This window comes from Heptranchias perlo, chromosome 28 (assembly GCF_035084215.1).
Source record: "Heptranchias perlo isolate sHepPer1 chromosome 28, sHepPer1.hap1, whole genome shotgun sequence".
Lineage (NCBI taxonomy): Eukaryota > Metazoa > Chordata > Chondrichthyes > Hexanchiformes > Hexanchidae > Heptranchias > Heptranchias perlo.
This window is the reverse complement of record NC_090352.1, coordinates 32,293,365-32,311,451: the sequence shown is the minus strand read 5'-3', so window position 1 is coordinate 32,311,451 and position 18,087 is coordinate 32,293,365. Positions and strand designations below refer to the sequence as shown.

Here is an 18,087-nt window from a genome sequence, read left to right as displayed (position 1 = left end):
GACAAACCTACTGGAGTTTTTTGAGGATGTAACTGGTAGAATAGATAAGGGACAACCAGTGGATGTGGTTTATTTGGATTTTCAGAAGGCCTTTGATAAAGTCCCACATAAGGGGTTAGTGTGCAAAATTAAAGCACCTGGGATTGGGGGTGATATACTGGCATGGATTGAAAATTGGTTAACAGGCAGGAAACAGAGAGTAGGAATAAATGGTTCTTTTTCAGGATGGCAGGCAGTGACTAGTGGGATACCGCAGGGATCGGTGCTTGGGCCCCAGCTATTCACAATATATATCAATGATTTGGATGAGGGAACCAAATGTAATATTTCCAAGTTTGCTGATGACACAAAACTAGGTGGGATCGTGAGTTGTGAGGAGGATGCAAAGAGGATTCAAGGCGATTTAGACAAGTTGAGTGAGTGGGCAAATACATGGCAGATGCAGTATAATGTGGATAAACGTGAAGTTATCCACTTCGGAAGGAAAAACAGAAAGGTAGAGTATTACTTAAATGGTGATAGATTGGGGAATGTTGATGTACAAAGGGACCTGGGTGTCCTTGTACACCAGTCACTGAAAGCAAATATGCAGGTGCAGCAAGCAGTTAGGAAGGCAAATGGTATGTTGGCTTTCATTGCAAGGGGATTTGAGTATAGGAGCAAGGATGTCTTACTGCAGTTATACAGGGCCTTGGTGAGACCACACTTGGAGTATTGTGTGCAGTTTTGGTCTCCTTACCTAAGAAAGGATATACTTGCCATAGAGGGAGTGCAGCGAAGGTTCACCAGACTGATCCCTGGGATGGCAGGACTGTCATATGGGTTGACTCAGCCTGTATTCACTCGAGTTTAGAAGAATGAGAGGGGATCTCATTGAAACATATAAAATTCTGACAGGGCTAGACAGACTGGATGCAGGGAGAATGTTTCCCCTGGCTGGGGGGTCCAGAATGAGGGGTCACAGTCTCAGGATACGGGGTAGGACATTTAGGACTGAGATGAGGAGAAATTTCTTCACTCAGAGGGTGGCGAACCTATGGAATTCTCTACCACAGAAGGCTGTGGAGGCCAAGTCACTAAATATATTTAAGAAGGAGCTAGATAGATTTCTAGACACAAAAGGCATCAAGGGGTATGGGGAGAGAGCGGGAATATGGTATTGAGATAGAGGATCAGCAATGATCATATTGAATGGTGGAGCAGGCTCAAAGGGCCGAATGGCCTACTCCTGCTCCTATTTTCTATGTTTCTATGTTTCTAAGAGTCAACCATATAGTTCGGAGCTGGGCCCATGTGTATGCTAGACTGGGTAGTGTTATTGGCTGAGCTCCCTTAACCCGTGCAGTGTTGGTGGGATTTAAACTTATGACCGCTGGATTGGTTAGCTCAGTACCATAGCTACTGCACTACTGTACCCAAATGCATCATGGCTACCACAGTCAAGCCTGCTTCCCGTCTCAGCTGATATCAATTGGCACACACATGCAGCACAGGTTATTGTGATCATAAGCAGCAAACCTACCCAATTTTCCCACCCTTCCCCCCTCTAACCAACCCAAGACATGAGGCCAATTGCATCCCATTGCTGTCCCAACTGAGATTGGCCAACCAAGCACAAACCAGGGGTGAAACCATGGACCATAACTGGGCTTCTTGTTCTGCTTTTACCCATTGAGCTACTGTGGGGAGGATGGGGGAGGCGACCTGGTCCATAAGCCCCGATTTTAACTTGGGGTACATTCTGGGTGGGTGGAAACCCCCTGCGGAGAGCTTAGCATGAGGCCTGCACCATTATAACTCCGGAAGCTCACCTGAGTAGACCAAGCACTGTCTCCCACCCGAAGAGGGTGGGCGGGAGTGGGAAATCAGGCAGGAGGCCAACGCCGCTGGGGACCCCAAGGGAACGGTCCCCCGCATAAGGTTAGTGCCAGGACAGCGGGGGCTCCAAAGAGCTGCCAGTGGTCAGAGGGAGAGGGAAGGTCAGAGCTGTGGTGGCCCAAGGATTCTTTGCGGGACCCGCAGGAGAAAATTCCGCATATTAAGTCGGCCCTCGCCTGCCTGAGACGGGCAACCCTGCCGTGCCTGAAATGTCCCTGGTCAAGTTGGCAGCAGGCAAGGAAACAACCCCCCTCCCCCATCCGCCATTTTAACTACTCGCCCGCCCAATTTGGGTTAGGTTACAATCGGGGCTTTAGGATTTATTTTGGACCTTTACATGGGGCCAGAAACTTCAGCGTGCTTTGCAAGAAGTTTATTTAACTCTCAGCCAGGGCACTGCAGTGAAACTGAAACTCAAGACTGGGAGAATATCTATATAAGTTGTTGGTCAATATATTTCTTACACTGTGCCAATGGCTTACTCCTTAAGTTCAAAATCTTCCCCTTCATTAAACTCACTAATGCGAGGTCAGACCCGAAATTAAATACTCACTCCTCAGTTTGACAGTACATATTTGGAATGCTGCCTGAAATCATTGTTATTAATCATAGAATCGTACAGCACAGTAGAAGGCCATTCAGCCCATCATGCCTGTGCCAGCTCTTTGAAAGACCTATCCAGATAGTCCCACTGCTCTGCTCTTTCCCATAGCCCTGCAATTTTTTCCTTTTCAAGTATATAGCCAATTCCTTTTTGAAAGTTACTATTGAATCTGCTTCCACCACCCTTCAGCCAATGCATTCAAGATCATAACAACTCGCTGCATTTAAAAAAATTCTCCTCGTCTCCCCTCTGGTTCTTTTGTCAACTATCTTAAATCTGTGTCCTCTAGTTACTGACCTTCCTGCCAGTGGAAACAGTTTCTCTTTATCGACTATCAAAACCCTTCATAATTTTGAATATTAAAACACCCCTTAACCTTCTCGTCTGTAAGGTGAATAATCCCAGCTTCTTTAGTCTCTGCACATAACTGAAGTCCCTCATCCCTTAATCAGCTGAATAAATTCTTAACAAGCAAAAAAAAAACCAAATTGCTCACTCGTCACTGTAGTTCATTAAAATTCATTTTTACAGGGGCTGGAATCCACAGACCAACAGTAAACATGAATGAAGGGCCCTTTCCTGCCTTCTACTGACATTCTGCCACTCTTCAATTCTACTGTTTCAATAAAATTATTGCACAGGAGAAAAACGCCTCCGATCTAATGTCCAATATTTTGAATTTAATCCAGGGACATTTTCCATAAAATCGAAGGAAGAGAACAAATGGGAATATCACAGCAGATGTTGATTTCCTTAATAGGAATCATTTCAGAGTAGAAATGACACCCTCTTGTCAAATTAATCATCCCAACATTCACAAACATGTAGCGTTTAATGCAACTAACGTAATTTTGGACAAATTGCCTTAAAGTATTTCTCTGTTTCTTTGTATGAAGAAATGAGGCTAGAATAGTTACAAGCTGTATCAGCCGTACAGGAAAAAGCAGGCAACAAGGGGCAGATTCCCTCTGCTCACTACAACGGCTGCCTGCGATATTAATGGGCAACTGCTTAACAAGTTTGTTTAACGTTGATCTGCCAACCCATTTAAAGCGAATGGGGGTAACGTCTCTGTTGAAATAACGGACAGTAGAAGGAACACGAAGGCCAGGATTCTTCGCTTCAAGGGCACACTTATCAGGAAATTCCGCACTCCCAGTCTGTGATTTCCCAGCCATAAAAGTGGGAAAATTACACGCTGGGGGGAGAAGCACAAATTCCTAATAAACGCCTTCATTAAAACACATTAGAACATATAAAAGAAAAACAAAAAAGAAAGACTTGCATTTACATAGAGCCTTTCACAACCTCAGGATGTCCCAAAGTGGCGATTTTGGTGTGCGTACAGTTATTGGGCTGGTAGTGGGCAGTCGCCTGGATGAGTCAGTGTGGGACCCGATTGATTCTTTTTGTGATTGGCCCTCACTATAATGGGTTCAGAAAACTGCCAGTGCGAAATATGCTCCCCAATAGGCAGTTCGCCGACTTGGAGGCGAGAACTCAGGCTGGGGGACTGCTTGTCAAGGGATCACCGCAGCACCTTAAAGGGAAGGAGTATTTAGTGTCGAGCTCAAAAAGGAGCAGCATCGTGGAATGGCCGGCAACATGTGTGCAGAGCCTACTGATACATAAAGGTGGAAAACCCATAAGCCACAACAATGTCTCCAAAAGCTCCATCCAGCTTTACCCGCCAGTGGCTGAAGATCCCTTTAAATATTGCAGGAGATGGCTGCCTCCTGACTTGTACCGCCATGGTTGGTGGGGGGGAGCAGGAACTGGTGGTAGTCAGGGGGGCAGAGATGAAAATGGCATTGGTATCTTAATTGCATCATTCGACCCCTTTCTGTAGACATCCTCACAAGCAGCGAGACGGGCTCACAAGCAGCGAGGCATCCTTACAAACAGCGAGATGGACTCACAAACAGCGAGAAGGGCTCACAAGCAGCGAGACGGGCTCACAAACAGCGAGACGGGCTCACAAGCAGCGAGACGGGCTCACAAGCAGCGAGACGGGCTCACAAGCAGCGAGACGGGCTCACAAGCAGCGAGACAGCTTCACAAACAGTGAGACGGGCTCACAAGCAGCAAGACAGGCTCACAAGCAGTGAGGCATCCTTACAAACAGCGAGATGGACTCACAAACAGCGAGACGGGCTCACAAGCAGCAAGACAGGCTCACAAGCAGTGAGGCATCCTTACAAACAGCGAGATGGACTCACAAACAACGAGACGGGCTCACAAGCTGCGAGACATTCTCACAAACAGCGAGACGGGCTCACAAGCAGCGAGACATCCTCACAAACAACGAGACGGGCTCACAAGCAGCGAGACAGGCTCACAAACAGCGAGACGGGCTCACAAGCTGCGAGACAGCTTCACAAACAGCGAGACGGGCTCACAAGAGGCGAGACATCCTCACAAGCAGCGAGACGGGCTCACAAGCAGCGAGACAGGCTCACAAGCAGCGAGGCATCCTCACAAGCTGCGAGACGGGCTCACAAGCAGCGAGACAGCTTCACAAACAGCGAGACGGGCTCACAAGCAGCGAGACATCACACAGTAAGACGGGCTTACAAACAGCGAGACGGGCTCATAAAAAGCAAGACGTCCTCACAAACAATACAACAGGCTCACAAACAGCGAGTCACCCTCACAAACATAGGACTGGCTCACAAACAGCAGGACAGGCTCACAAACACAGACTGGCTCACAAACAGCCAGTCAGGCTCACAAACAGTGGAACTGCCTCCAAGGCATTTCCTTTCAGAGCTCTGAAAGTTGCAGTAGTGCTTGATAAAGGAAAGCCTTTGGTGGACTATGTGAAATTATGTCTCTTTGTTTTATACAGCTTACAGGAAACATAACAGATTCTGCCCGAGGCTGCATTTCCATCTCTGGGCTAACAATGGTATTGAGTTTAAGTGTGTCACTTATAGATGCCAGGGTGATAAAGCTGTACTGTGCATAGTCCCCACATAGTTGCTCTATTTAAATTTTTCTTGGTTTCGTGGACCTCTATTTTACTTAATTTTGTACCGCTGAGATAGTTCATTCCCGGAAAGTGTTCATCATAAACAGGTTTCATTGGATAATACAAATCTGAGCAATTCACCTGAAGATGTCATCATCTGGAGATCTGCTGTATTGTTCTTCTGCAGTAAGATTCTCGTAAGGAATGTCTTGGAATTCTGGGACAAAGAGCGTATGTACGATGGATTAGAGAAGCATCAAAGCAGGAAGTCAACAAGACAAAAAATTAACTTAAAAATGACTACGTTATAAAGAAAGTTTTGCAATTATTAGTGAAAGGGTAGGGAATCGGAGTATAGTAAATAGCTCTAGTTGAAGAGTCAGCACCAGCACAGGCACATGGGGCAGAATGGCCTCCTTCTGTGGTTAATTTGTATGATCCTACAAATATATAGCACTGTATCATTTCTCTCAGAAACATCTTAGAGTGCTTCACATACAATGAATTACTTTGAAGTGCAGTGACTGTCATTATTGTAGCAACCATTTTGCACACAGTGGGACCTTACAAATAACAATGATCAGTTTGTGTGTTTTTGGTGGTGTTGGTTGAGAGGGCAACATTGGCCAGAACATGAGGCGTAAACCCTGCTCCTCTTCATATAGTGCCCTGGGATGTTTAACGTCCATCTGAAGCACCCAAACAGAGCATTAATGTCTCATTGAAGGGATGGGTTTTATTTCCATTGAAGTCAACAGAAATAAAATATCGGCAGGGATGTATAACGGGTTGCTGATTCACTATCCCCTGTTTTACACTATCGCACAAAGTCTACCCCAATGATAAGAGAGTCATTTTAAGACTTAGGGAACCAAAATTTTGCAAATAAAAGCACTGCATAGATTACTGCTTAGATCTGAGGGTCCTTATTCTGCATATTCTTTGTAAGTGCAGGGTAATGCATTCCTAATCGTCAGTGTTACAGCATAGATCTTCAGTCCTTTGTAGTTTAACATGGAAAGCGCTAGTGTTCACAGCAGCCTGTATTTGGGCAGTCGTGATCAAAACCTATACAGAACCTGGAATTGATACTTAAAAAACGACTGGCTTATTTTCTGGTAAGTTTACAGCCAAGAAGCTAATGTGTGTAATATTAGCTTTCGAACACTGAATGCATTATTACTTTGTCCGTTATTTTAACAGAGTTGTTAACCAATATAAAAACAAAATTTTGTTATCAGATGTGGGCGACACTGGCAAAAACTGGCATCTATAGTCCATCCCCAGTTGCACTGAGAAGGTGATGATGGGCCTTTCCCTTGATCCAGTGCAGCTCCTTGTGTCAATGGTGCTCCTAGTGGTGTTAAGTAGGGAATGCCACTATTTTGACTCAGCATTCATAAAGGAATGCGGAATGTCCAAATGAGGATGATGTGTGACTGGGAGGTGATGCTGTTCCCATGATATTGCTGCTCTTCTCTTCAGGGTAGAGGTCACAGGGCTGGGTTGATCTCTTTTAAAATAGCAATGTAAAGCTCCACAAACTTATTAATCGTCCTACTCTAACACCACCTGCACGTTCCCCTCCAAGTCACACACCATCCTGACTTGGAAATATATCGCCATTCCTTCATCGTCGCTAGGTCAAAATCCTGGAACTCCCTACCTAACAGCAATGTGGGAGAACCTTCACCACACGGACTGCAGCGGTTCAAGAAGGCAGCTCACCACCACCTTCTCATGGGCAATTAGGGATGGACAATAAATGCTGGCCTCGCCAGTGACGCCCACATCCCATGAACAAATTTTTTTTAAATGGCACACGCGGTTTCTAGACTTGTACTGCAAATTGTTTCACCTTGAGAGCATCTCACAGGAAAATCAGCTCCCACTAGTCTGCAGCCATGTTATTCTCACCCTTGCAGCAAAGAAACTGAATGTGACAATAAACAGGCTGAATTCCGATAAATCCATAACTCATTTGCCCAGTTATTTTATACTTGAATCAAAATTGTGCTTGGATCAGGATCTCTGTAAACTGTGGTTAAACTAGAAAACTCACAAACCATTTATCATTCCTTCAGCAATTCAATCTAATTAAGAATAGAAAGCACTTAACAAAACCACAATTTTTTACAGAAAACTGATTCACTATTTAATAGTGCTCTTTTGTTTTATGTCTAGGGAGTCTTTGACCGTATTCTATGGAACTGTTATAAACTTGATCACTTAGGAATGTTTGTTTTCAGATTGCATTGTTAGGTTTGGATTGGGAACTCCGGACAATGGGAGTGGTTTTTATGCTCCATGCTTGGATCTATGGATTTTTCTGCAATTGGCTCTTTGCGTTTCTTTCAACATTTTCCTGACCAGCACCATGGAACTCAAATCACTGCATATTCTGACCCAATGCTGACTTTAGATTACTCTGTGGAAGGACTCTTTTAAGTCACCTAGTGTGAGAGGAGAATCAAAATGGTCGTGTGAGGGAAATTCAGTAACAAAAACACAATGTGAATTGACTCCGCCTTTGCTACCCCCATTGTGTGTGTGTGTGTGTGTGTGTGATGTGTGTGTGTGTGTGTGTGTGGTGTGTGTGTGTGTGTGTGTGATGTGTGGTGTGTGTGTGTGTGTGTGTGTGGTGTGTGTGTGTGGTGTGTGTGTGATGTGTGGTGTGTGTGTGTGTGTGTGGTGTGTGTGTGATGTGTGTGTGTGATGTGTGTGTGTGTGTGTGTGTGGTGTGTGTGTGATGTGTGGTGTGTGTGTGTGTGTGTGTTTGTGTGTGTGGTGTGTGTGTGTGTGGTGTGTGTGTGATGTGTGGTGTGTGTGTGTGTGTGTGTGTGGTGTGTGTGTGATGTGTGTGTGTGTGTGTGTGTGTGTGGTGTGTGTGTGTGTGTGTGTGTGTGGTGTGTGTGTGATGTGCGCGATGTGTGGTGTGTGTGTGTGTTTGTGTGTGTGGTGTGTGTGTGTGTGGTGTGTGTGTGATGTGTGGTGTGTGTGTGTGTGTGTGTGTTTGTGTGTGTGGTGTGTGTGTGTGTGTGTGGTGTGTGTGCGATGTGTGGTGTGTGTGTGATGTGCGCGATGTGTGGTGTGTGTGTGTGTGTGTGTTTGTGTGTGTGGTGTGTGTGCGATGTGTGGTGTGTGTGTGATGTGCGCGATGTGTGGTGTGTGTGTGTTTGTGTGTGTGGTGTGTGTGTGATGTGTGGTGTGTGTGTGTGTGTGTGTTTGTGTGTGTGGTGTGTGTGTGTGTGGTGTGTGTGTGATGTGCGCGATGTGTGGTGTGTGTGTGTGTGTGTGTGTGTGTGTTTGTGTGTGTGGTGTGTGTGTGTGTGTGGTGTGTGTGCGATGTGTGGTGTGTGTGTGTTTGTGTGTGTGGTGTGTGTGCGATGTGTGGTGTGTGTGGTGTGTGTGTGATGTGTGGTGTGTGTGTGTGTGTGTGGTGTGTGTGCGATGTGTGGTGTGTGTGGTGTGTGTGTGGTGTGTGTGTGTGTGTGATGTGTGGTGTGTGTGTGATGTGTGGTGTGTGTGTGTGTGTGTGGTGTGTGTGCGATGTGTGGTGTGTGTGGTGTGTGTGTGGTGTGTGTGATGTGCGCGATGTGTGGTGTGTGTGTGTGTGTTTGTGTGTGTGGTGTGTGTGTGATGTGTAGTGTGTGTGTGTGTGTGATGTGTATATGCCCCTCCCTCCTACAGTGTGCTGATTGTCACTGCCTGGGTTCACACATGAAGAGTGGTCACTTGGGAGACGAACGGGACAGCTGTCGGCATCTGTGGAAACATTTCACAGTATGAGTCCATACCCCAGGAGAAGGAAGGGGGGAAATTATATCTTTAATAAGGTAGGAGTCCTTCACTTGATTTCTCCCAGGTTTTCCTTATCCTTTAATAAGAGTTTTTTTTTTGGCCAAGAAACCATTTGATGATATATGCCCTCAGTCTTTTTTATAAATTATAGTCAATCTCCTGTGAAGTTGCACATGGGGAGTCAAATCCAAGTGTAGTCTTCATGTGAAGAGGGGTTAGAGGCCAAGGGATAATTGAATCAGGGTGTGCGGGCGTAATTCAGTTCCCATTTTAAAGTCATGTATTCTGTCCTTATTTTTATATGTCCATTACAAATCCTTATATTCACATTTAGAATGGAAATTACCTATGTAAACTTGTCACGCTGTAATTACACCCTCCCGCCAGTGGTAGTGCTGCAGGAAGTACAGGCAGATATAAGATTTTTAATGCATCACTGATTATTAATAAACTCAGATGAAGGGCCAAGGCCCACAGCACAGGACACCACCAATGTTAGAAAGAATAGGAGAGAAGGCAAAGTGAATTGATAAATAATTACCAGGTAATGCCAAAGGTGGGTTTTAAAAGTTCGTAATTCGTAGGAGGAAAAGGAAAGAGCGCCTCATATTTGAGGTCCAGGGAAAGAATGAGTTAAAGGAGGAGATGTTGTAATAAGTTTTGATTTTAACACAGTGAAGAAGTGGAGAGGAGGAAGAGCGCATTGGACAACATATTTGGATCTTAGCAGGACTAGAAAAGCTCAGCAGAGCACTGACTATAGCCTGTGTGAAAATATGATTTTACTTTCACAGTTCAGAGGCCACATGAGCACCATCTCTATCTTTACTGATGATGTCTTGTTGTTTCTTACTAGTCCACTTGTTTTTGGCACTCACTGGGTGGTAGGTTGTCGTATGGGTAATTTACGACCAACGCTCCTCCGTGAAGGCTTCCAGAGAGGACGAACGGATAGTCCTGTAACCAATTCATTACAGCCTGTGTTTCATTCTGGATTACAGGACTGTGGGCCTCATTCAGTCCATCAGGGAAATTCCTGTTCAAGTCCACTCCATTGGCATTATACCTGTAAAGTGGTTAGCATTAGAGATCAGGATATATTGCAAAACAGATAATTTTGAAATCATGTTAACTTATGATGGGAACACCAGCAAAGATTAGTTACACGGTTCGTTATTTTGTTGACAATGCACTGATGTACATTGGTAAGACGCCTGCATCTTTTGTCCATCAATTTTTCTGCGCTGGCCAAAAGCAAGGTTTATTACTTACTGTACACTCATAACTAGCAAGGGTTCCTGACTTACTTTGTACTTGCAATTGATTAGGCTTGTCAGTTACTGTGTACTAGTGATTGACAATGCTGGTTACCCACTCTGTAGTTATAATTGACAAGCCTTGTCCTATCCATGTTCTTGTAACTGACAAGGTTCGGTATTTGCTTTTGTGCTAATAGTTGATGGGGCTTCTATTTACTATGTGCCTGTACTTGAGCGGTTTTATTGCTCACTGTTTGCTGATGATTGACATTACTGTCCTATGTGTTTGCGATTGACAAAACCCAATACTTACCAGGGCTAATAATATGGCACCACCAGCAATCTCAGTCAATAACATGAAGCCAGTTCATTTACATAACTTCTGGCACTCTGGGTGGCAAATCGGATCTGGAATTCAGGGTAGGAGCAGGCAGTGAAGGGCTGCTGGTTCGCTTGCTAGGTGCCAGGCAATTTTCTGGTATGGGGAAAAAGGAGCACTGGACACGGGCTATGGGAAGCACCGGGCACGCAGGCAAGGTTGGCATAGGGCCAGGGGTACCAGGAGGCACCAGGCAGGGGTGCTAGGATTTTTTTCTTAACATTGTGGCTTTTCCGTCTGCAGTCATTTCAAACAATCCCCTCATTATAGCAATTTTCTTTTTTTGGTGGTGGGGGGGGGGGGGCGCATAATGAGCCTTGTGCACAGGTTCCCAGCCCCCTTTGCGCTGGTTGACTTTTTTGGGATGCACTGGGGACCCTCGGGGACTTTGCAGGCTGCTGGTCTCTGTGCCTGATTGTACGGGAAGCAGGTGTTCCGTGCTCTTCAGTCCATCAGGCACCTGCCATCAGATGATCAACCCCACTGAGTGCTTGTAACGTTGACCAGGCTTGTTATTGCACATTTGTAATTGACAAGGGCAGTACTTTGCGCTTGTAATTCAGGAAGTCCATGACTGCTATGGGCTTGTAATTGACCAGGTTCAGTACTTACTGTGGATTATGTTAAAACCAAGGGATGAGTTGGGGGAGAAGAGGAATTCAGATATTTCAATACTTCAGAGGGCCAATGATTTAACTTCTCGGCTTAATGTCTCATCCAAAAGACAACACCTCTGACACTGCAGCACTCCCTCGGTACTACTGAAAATTCAGCCTAGATTATGTGCACAAATCTCTAGAGTGGGACTTGAACCCACAACCTTCTGACTCAGATGTGAGAGTATGGCTGACATCTAATGGATAGCCGACTTTCTTTCCCCCTCACACTTTATTTCAAGAAACCAGATGTTACAAAGCAACAGGTTACAAACAAGAAACCTGGCACAGCACTTAATAATTAATGGCTAAAATCAGGACTTAAAGAAATAATTTCTCTTTATTCTGCTTCAAAACAATGTCAAAAATTAGTGGCTTTTTCCCCCATTACTCATCTGATAGAACTTCTAAAAACACAATGGCTGATGTGCACAGCCAGCATAGAGCCTCGACCCCTGGGATAGCTTATCTGTGGATCGCGGGGGTGCGCTCCACAATTGTCTGTCATTGTAAATCATGCCCATGGTTTCCCAATAGGGATGAGTCCGTGAGTTTACGACGCTGCTGGTTTTCCACCCACCATGGGCAGTGTGCCATGTGATTTCCTGATACGTGTGCCGTTCACTGCCAGTGCAAACTTGGAAAATTGGCCAATAAATGTGCTCCTAATGGGCGAGGCTCCCCACCAGGAGTGTGCTTTTGGAAAATTGGCTCCAGAGTCGTGCCATTGCATTGCGGTCCGTTAGCAGAAGGTAGATTTGCTAGATTTTCCTGCTCCTCCTCCCCTGCCAAGTAATCTAGGATATGGTGGCGTTGTGGTTATGTTACTAGACTAGTAATCGAGAGGCCTGGACTATTAATCCAGAGAATGTGAGTTTCAATCCCACCATGGCAGTTTGAGAATTTGGATTCAGTTTAAAAATCTGGAAATAAAAAGCTGGTATCAGTAAAAGTGACCATGAAACTGTTGGATCGTTGTAAAAACCCAATTGGTTCACTAATGTCCTTTAGGGAAGGAACCCTGCCGTCCTTACCTGGTCTGGCCTATATGTGACTCCAGTCCACACCAAGATGGTTGACTCTTAACTACCCTCTGAAGCGGTCTAGCAAACCACTCAGTTATATCAAACTGTTACATGCAGCGGCTCAAGAAGGTGGCCCACCAACACCTTGTCAGGGCAACTAGGGATGGGCAACAAATGCCAGCCTTGCCAGTGGCGCCCACATCCTGAGAATTTAAAAAAAACATGGTGGAGAACGGAGTAGACGCCAAGTGCCACAGAGCTCTGAGCCATGAACCCAGCACCACAGGGCAGCAAATCCTGTGATAAAATACCAGCAAGATTCACAACTGTCATGTGAGCACCACTGAGATGCTGAGCTGGAGTCTACAGTACCTATTACATCAACTACACATATACAATAGGGGAACTGGAAAGTTATGAAAGGGGGGAGGCAGGATATGAAACATTTTTCTGAATCACCATAGAAATCAAGAGTAAAGCCGTTCACAGCAACTTTGCAATCCAATACTGATGGAGAAGGTTGAGTAAACCATAGCTCGGTTTTGAAGCAAAAATGAAAGTATTAATATGAAACTTAAATTTATTATACTCATTTAGTAATTACATGAAATAATTGTTCAACTTCTGCAAATGGTGCATTCTTCCAATCAGCATATTGCAGTATGAATAATTATCTAGTCAAATCCAGCTACAATCAGGAAGTGCACTGGTTATGACCTCCAGCACAAGCTCATTGCTGAGAGATTATTCATTTGCTTTCTGCTTTCGTTTACACAACAAACTCCCTTCTGCTTCAGTTCTCTTTTCTGTGTATATTTTAAACCAATGCAGTATTTGATAGTAAATATTAGTCTTATAAGACTACAGTGTCAGGTCCTTCAAGGGGGGAAATTAGGAGCAAACAGAAACATACTAGTTGAGATTAGGTTTGATTCAGTCTTCAATCACGGAGTCTAAACATAGCGACAAGTCTGAACTAACTACATAGTCACACCTTAGATAGCAACTGACCAAACAGTCCATCACTTGTCACTTTCTGCTCTGATTTAAGTCATCCCCTCTGTCTAATTCTGCAGGTAGGCCTGTAACCCCAGATGGACTATTTTTACCTTCCTTTGAGGCCCATCTCGTCCCCCTCCTCGGAGATTTGGTTTCCGTCGGGGTTCATTGAAACCATGATGTGCACCCGTGTGTTCTTCAGGTAAAGGGTGAGGTCAGGATCGCTTCCATAGGAAACCACCAGGTGGAAAATGAGATGGATCAATACTTCACGGCCCACAACCTTAACAAAGTCATACAGATGTTAGGCGGGAAACATGCGACATACACTTTGCAGCACTTCCTTCCAGAGCAGTCTGCAATTTTATAGAAGTCATAGAATCATAGGATTATAGAAAGGTTACAGCACGGAAGGAGGCCATTCGGCCCATCGAGTCCGTGCCGGCTCTATGCAAGAGCAATCCAGCTAGTCCCACTCCCCCGCCCTATCCCTGTAGCCCTGCAAATTTTTTCCTTTCAAGTGCTTATCCAGTCCCCTTTTGAAAGCCACGATTAATCTGCCTCCACCTCCCCCCCGGCAGTGCATTCCAGATCCTAACCACTTGCTGTGCAAAAAAGGTTTTCCTCATGTCATCTTTGGTTCTTTTGCCAATCACCTTAAATCTATGTCCTCTGGTTCTTGACCCTTCCACCAATGGGAACAGTTTCCCTCTATCTATTCTGTATAGACCCTTCATGATTTTAAATACCTCTATCAAATCTCCTCTCAACATTCTCTGTTCCAAGGAGGACGACCCCAGCTTCTCCAGTCTATCCACGGAACTGAAGTCCCTGGAATCATGGAATGGTGCAACATGGACAATGAAGGACACTTTACGGAAGATCCTTGCGGCCGACTAACAGATTGCCTGAGGAAGGAGTCCTGTACACATGTTAGGAATCCCATTCCCCTTTTCTCCATTACCTCCCTCTCTGTCATAATTGATAAGTAGATAATTAAAATTTCCCAGAACAATAATTTTGTGATTACTATTCATCTCTCTAATCTGCCTGCAGATTTCCTCTTCCATTTCCTTCCCACAATGTGGAGGTCTGTAATACACCCGTAATAACATAAAAAGCCCTTTTTTAAAATCTTTGAGCTCCAACCATATTGATTCTGTCTAAGCCTCTTTCTACATCAACCCTCTCTGCACTCTACCTCCTCTCTGATCTTTTCTATCCCATTAATCCCATATTATATCCCAATATGTTTATTCTCCATTCTTGTCCAGTTTGCAGCCAGGTTTTTTTTATTCATTCATGGGATCCGGGCATAGCTGGCTAAGCCAGCATTTATTCCCCATCCCTAATTGCCCTTGAGAAGGTGGTGGTGAGCTGCCTTCTTGAACCGCTGCAGTCCATGTGGTGAAGGTACTCCCACGTGGCTGTTAGGTAGGGAGTTCCAGATTTTGACCCAGTGACGATGAAGGAACGACGATATATTTCCAAGTCTGGATGGTGTGTGACTTGGTGGGGAACGTGCAGGTGGTGTTTCCATACGCCTGCTGCCATTGTCCTTCTAGGTGGCAGAGGTCGCAGTTTGGGAAGTACTGTTGAAGAAGTCTTGGTGAGTTGCTGCAGTGCATCCTGTAGATGGTACACACTGCAGCCACAGTGCGCTGATGGCGGAGGGAGTGAATGTTTAAGGTGGTGGATGGGATGCCAATCAAGCGGGCTGCTTTGTCCTGGATGGTGTCGAGTTTCTTGAGTATTGTTGGAGCTGCACTCATCCAGGCAAGTGGACAGTATTCCATCACACTCCTGGCTTGTGCCTTGTAGATGGTGGAAAGGCTTTGGGGAGTCAGGAGGTGAATCACTCGGGCAGAATACCCAGCCTCTGGCCTGCTCTCGTAGCCACAGTATTTATATGGTTGGTCCAGTTAAGTTTCTGATCAATAATGACCCCCAGGCTGTTGCTGATGGGGGATTCGGCGATGGTAATGCCATTGAATGTCAAGGGGAGGTGGTTAGACTCTCTCTTGTTGGAGATGGTCATTGCCTGGCACTTGTCTGGCGTGAATGTTACTTGCCACTTATCAGCCCAAGCCTGGATATTGTGCAGGTCTTGCTGCATGCTAGCACGGACTGCTTCATTATCTGAGGGGTTGTGAATGGTACTGAACACTGTGCAAACATCAGCGAACTCCCCCACTTCTGACCTTATGATTGAGGGAAGGTCATTGATGAAGCAGCTAAAGATAGTTGGGACTAGGACACTGCCCTGAGGAACTCCTGCAGTGATGTCCTGGGGCTGAGATGATCCAACAACCATGACCATCTTCCTTTGTGCTAGGTATGACTCCAGCCACTGGGGAATTTTCCCCCTGATTCCCAGTGACTTCAATTTTACTAGGGCTCCTTGATGCCACACTCGGTCAAATGCTGCCTTAATGCCAAAGGCAGTCACTCCCATCTCACCTCTGGAATTCAGCTCTATTGTCCATGTTTTGACCAAGGCTGTAATGAGATCTGGAGCCGAGTGGTCCTGGTGGAATCCAAACTGAGCATCGGTGAGCAGGTTATTGGTGAGTAAGTGTCGCTTGATAGCACTGTCGATGACACCTTCCATCATTTTGTTGATGATTGAGAGTAGACTGATGGGGCGGTAATTGGCCAGATTGGATTTGTCCTGCTTTTTGTGGACAGGACATACCTGGGCAATTTTCCACATTGTTGGGTAGATGTCAGTGTTGTAGCTGTACTAGAACAGCTTGGCTAGAGGCGCAGCTAGTTCTGGAGCACAAGTTTTCAGCACTACAGCCGGGATGTTGTCGGGGCCCACAGCCTTTGCTGCATTTTCTTGATATCACGTGGAGTGAATCGAATTGGCTGAAGACTGGCATCTGGTAATGGTGGGGGTCTTGGGAGACGCCGAGATGGATCATCCACTCGGCACTTCTGACTGAAGATGGTTGCAAACGCCTCCTCCTCCTGTTAGTTGTTTAATTTTCCTCCACCAGGACTGCAAAACTTTGATCTGATTTGTTAGTTGTGGGATCGCATAGCTCTGCCTATAGCATGCTGCTTCTGCTGTTTAGCATGCATGTAGTCCTGTGTTGTAGCTTCACTAGGTTGGCACCTCATTTTTAGTTACGCTGGTGCTGCTCCTGGCATGCTCTTCTACACTCCTCATTGAACCAGGGTTAATCCCCTGGCTTGATGGTAATGGTAGAGTGAAGGATATGCCGGGCCATGAGATTACAGATTGTGGTGGAATACAATTCTGCTGCTGCTGATGGCCCACAGCGCCTCATGGATGCCCAGTTTTGAGCTGCTGGATCTGTTCTGAATCTATCCCATTTAACACAGTGGTAGTGGAACACAATACGATGAACGGTGTCCTCAGTGTGAAGACAGGACTTAATCTCCACAAGGACCATGCGGTGGTCACTCCTACCAATAATGTCATGGACAGATGCATCTGCGACAGGTAGATTGGTGAGGACGAGGTCAAATAGGTTTTTCCCTCGTGTTGGTTCTCTCACCATCTGCCGCAGGTCCAGTCTGGCAGCTCGGTCAGTAGTGGTGTTACCAGTCATGACTCGGCCAGCTCGTTCAACAGTGGTGCTGTTATTAAATCAGACCTTCCTGGAAAGTAATCGCTTCCAGTTCCCCCAATGTATTTATTTCCCTCACTCTGCGCATTGCAAATCACGCATTTTAACCTTTTCTTTTGCTTTTTTTTTAAAAACAATATCCCTTTTCCTATAATCTTTGTCTAAGCTATCCCCTAACTTCACCTCACTCTTTTCCTCATTTACAACTAGTCCATTTGATTTCATTCCTCTACATCAGGTCCCTCTTGTAAATTGTTTTCTGCATGAATATTATCCTCACTATTAGCTGATCATGGTTGGTATTCTTTTCCCAATGTCTCTTTCCTAGTTTAAATACCTTGTAACTTCCCTGTTTAACCATTTTGGCAGTACATTAGCCCCCTCCTTGTTCAGATGTAGCCCATCCTTGCGGAATAGCTCCCATCTGTCTCAGGACTGGTGCTAATGCTCAACAAAATGGAAACCTTCTTCCTGACACCATTCCTTTAGCCAGCCATTGATTTTCCCTACTGCTCCTCTCCTTTCCTATTTTAGGGCGTGGCCGGGAAAGTAAACCTAAGATTAACACCCGTGAAGTCCTGCTCCTAAACTTGGGTCCCGATCTCCTAAATTAATTTCGTAGGACTTCGGGCATTTCTTCACCCACACCATTGGCTCCCACATGGTCACATCCAATGACCTCTGCTGCAAAGGACACGTGTAGATGCAGCAAGAGGTCAGAACCGGTCTCGAATATCCTGTTGACGACACCCTGAGTACATGAAAGGAGGTCTACAAGTGCAAGATCTTTCTTTACTTCCATATAGACAGGCGGGACCTATTTACATTGGGAGTGGGACTGATTGGATAGCTCCTTCAGAAACCCAGCACAGGCACGATAGGCCGAATGGCCTCCTTCTGTGCTGTTCTGATTGGT

At 45.5% G+C, this 18,087-nt stretch overlaps 1 protein-coding gene across 4 annotated transcripts in view; it reads right to left on the bottom strand.

Annotated features, from left to right (window-relative positions):
* LOC137345020 (carboxypeptidase D-like) overlaps window positions 1-18,087 on the bottom strand; it is a 212,676-nt gene that overhangs the window by 110,538 nt on the left and 84,051 nt on the right. For all 4 annotated transcript variants that reach the window (XM_068008366.1, XM_068008367.1, XM_068008365.1 and 1 more), the window contains exons 11-13: window positions 13,683-13,855; window positions 10,133-10,320; window positions 5,595-5,670 (exon numbers count right to left, since the gene is read on the bottom strand). In XM_068008366.1, coding sequence (XP_067864467.1) covers window positions 5,595-5,670; window positions 10,133-10,320; window positions 13,683-13,855 — 437 coding nt within the window. The remainder of the gene's footprint in view (window positions 1-5,594; window positions 5,671-10,132; window positions 10,321-13,682; window positions 13,856-18,087) is intronic.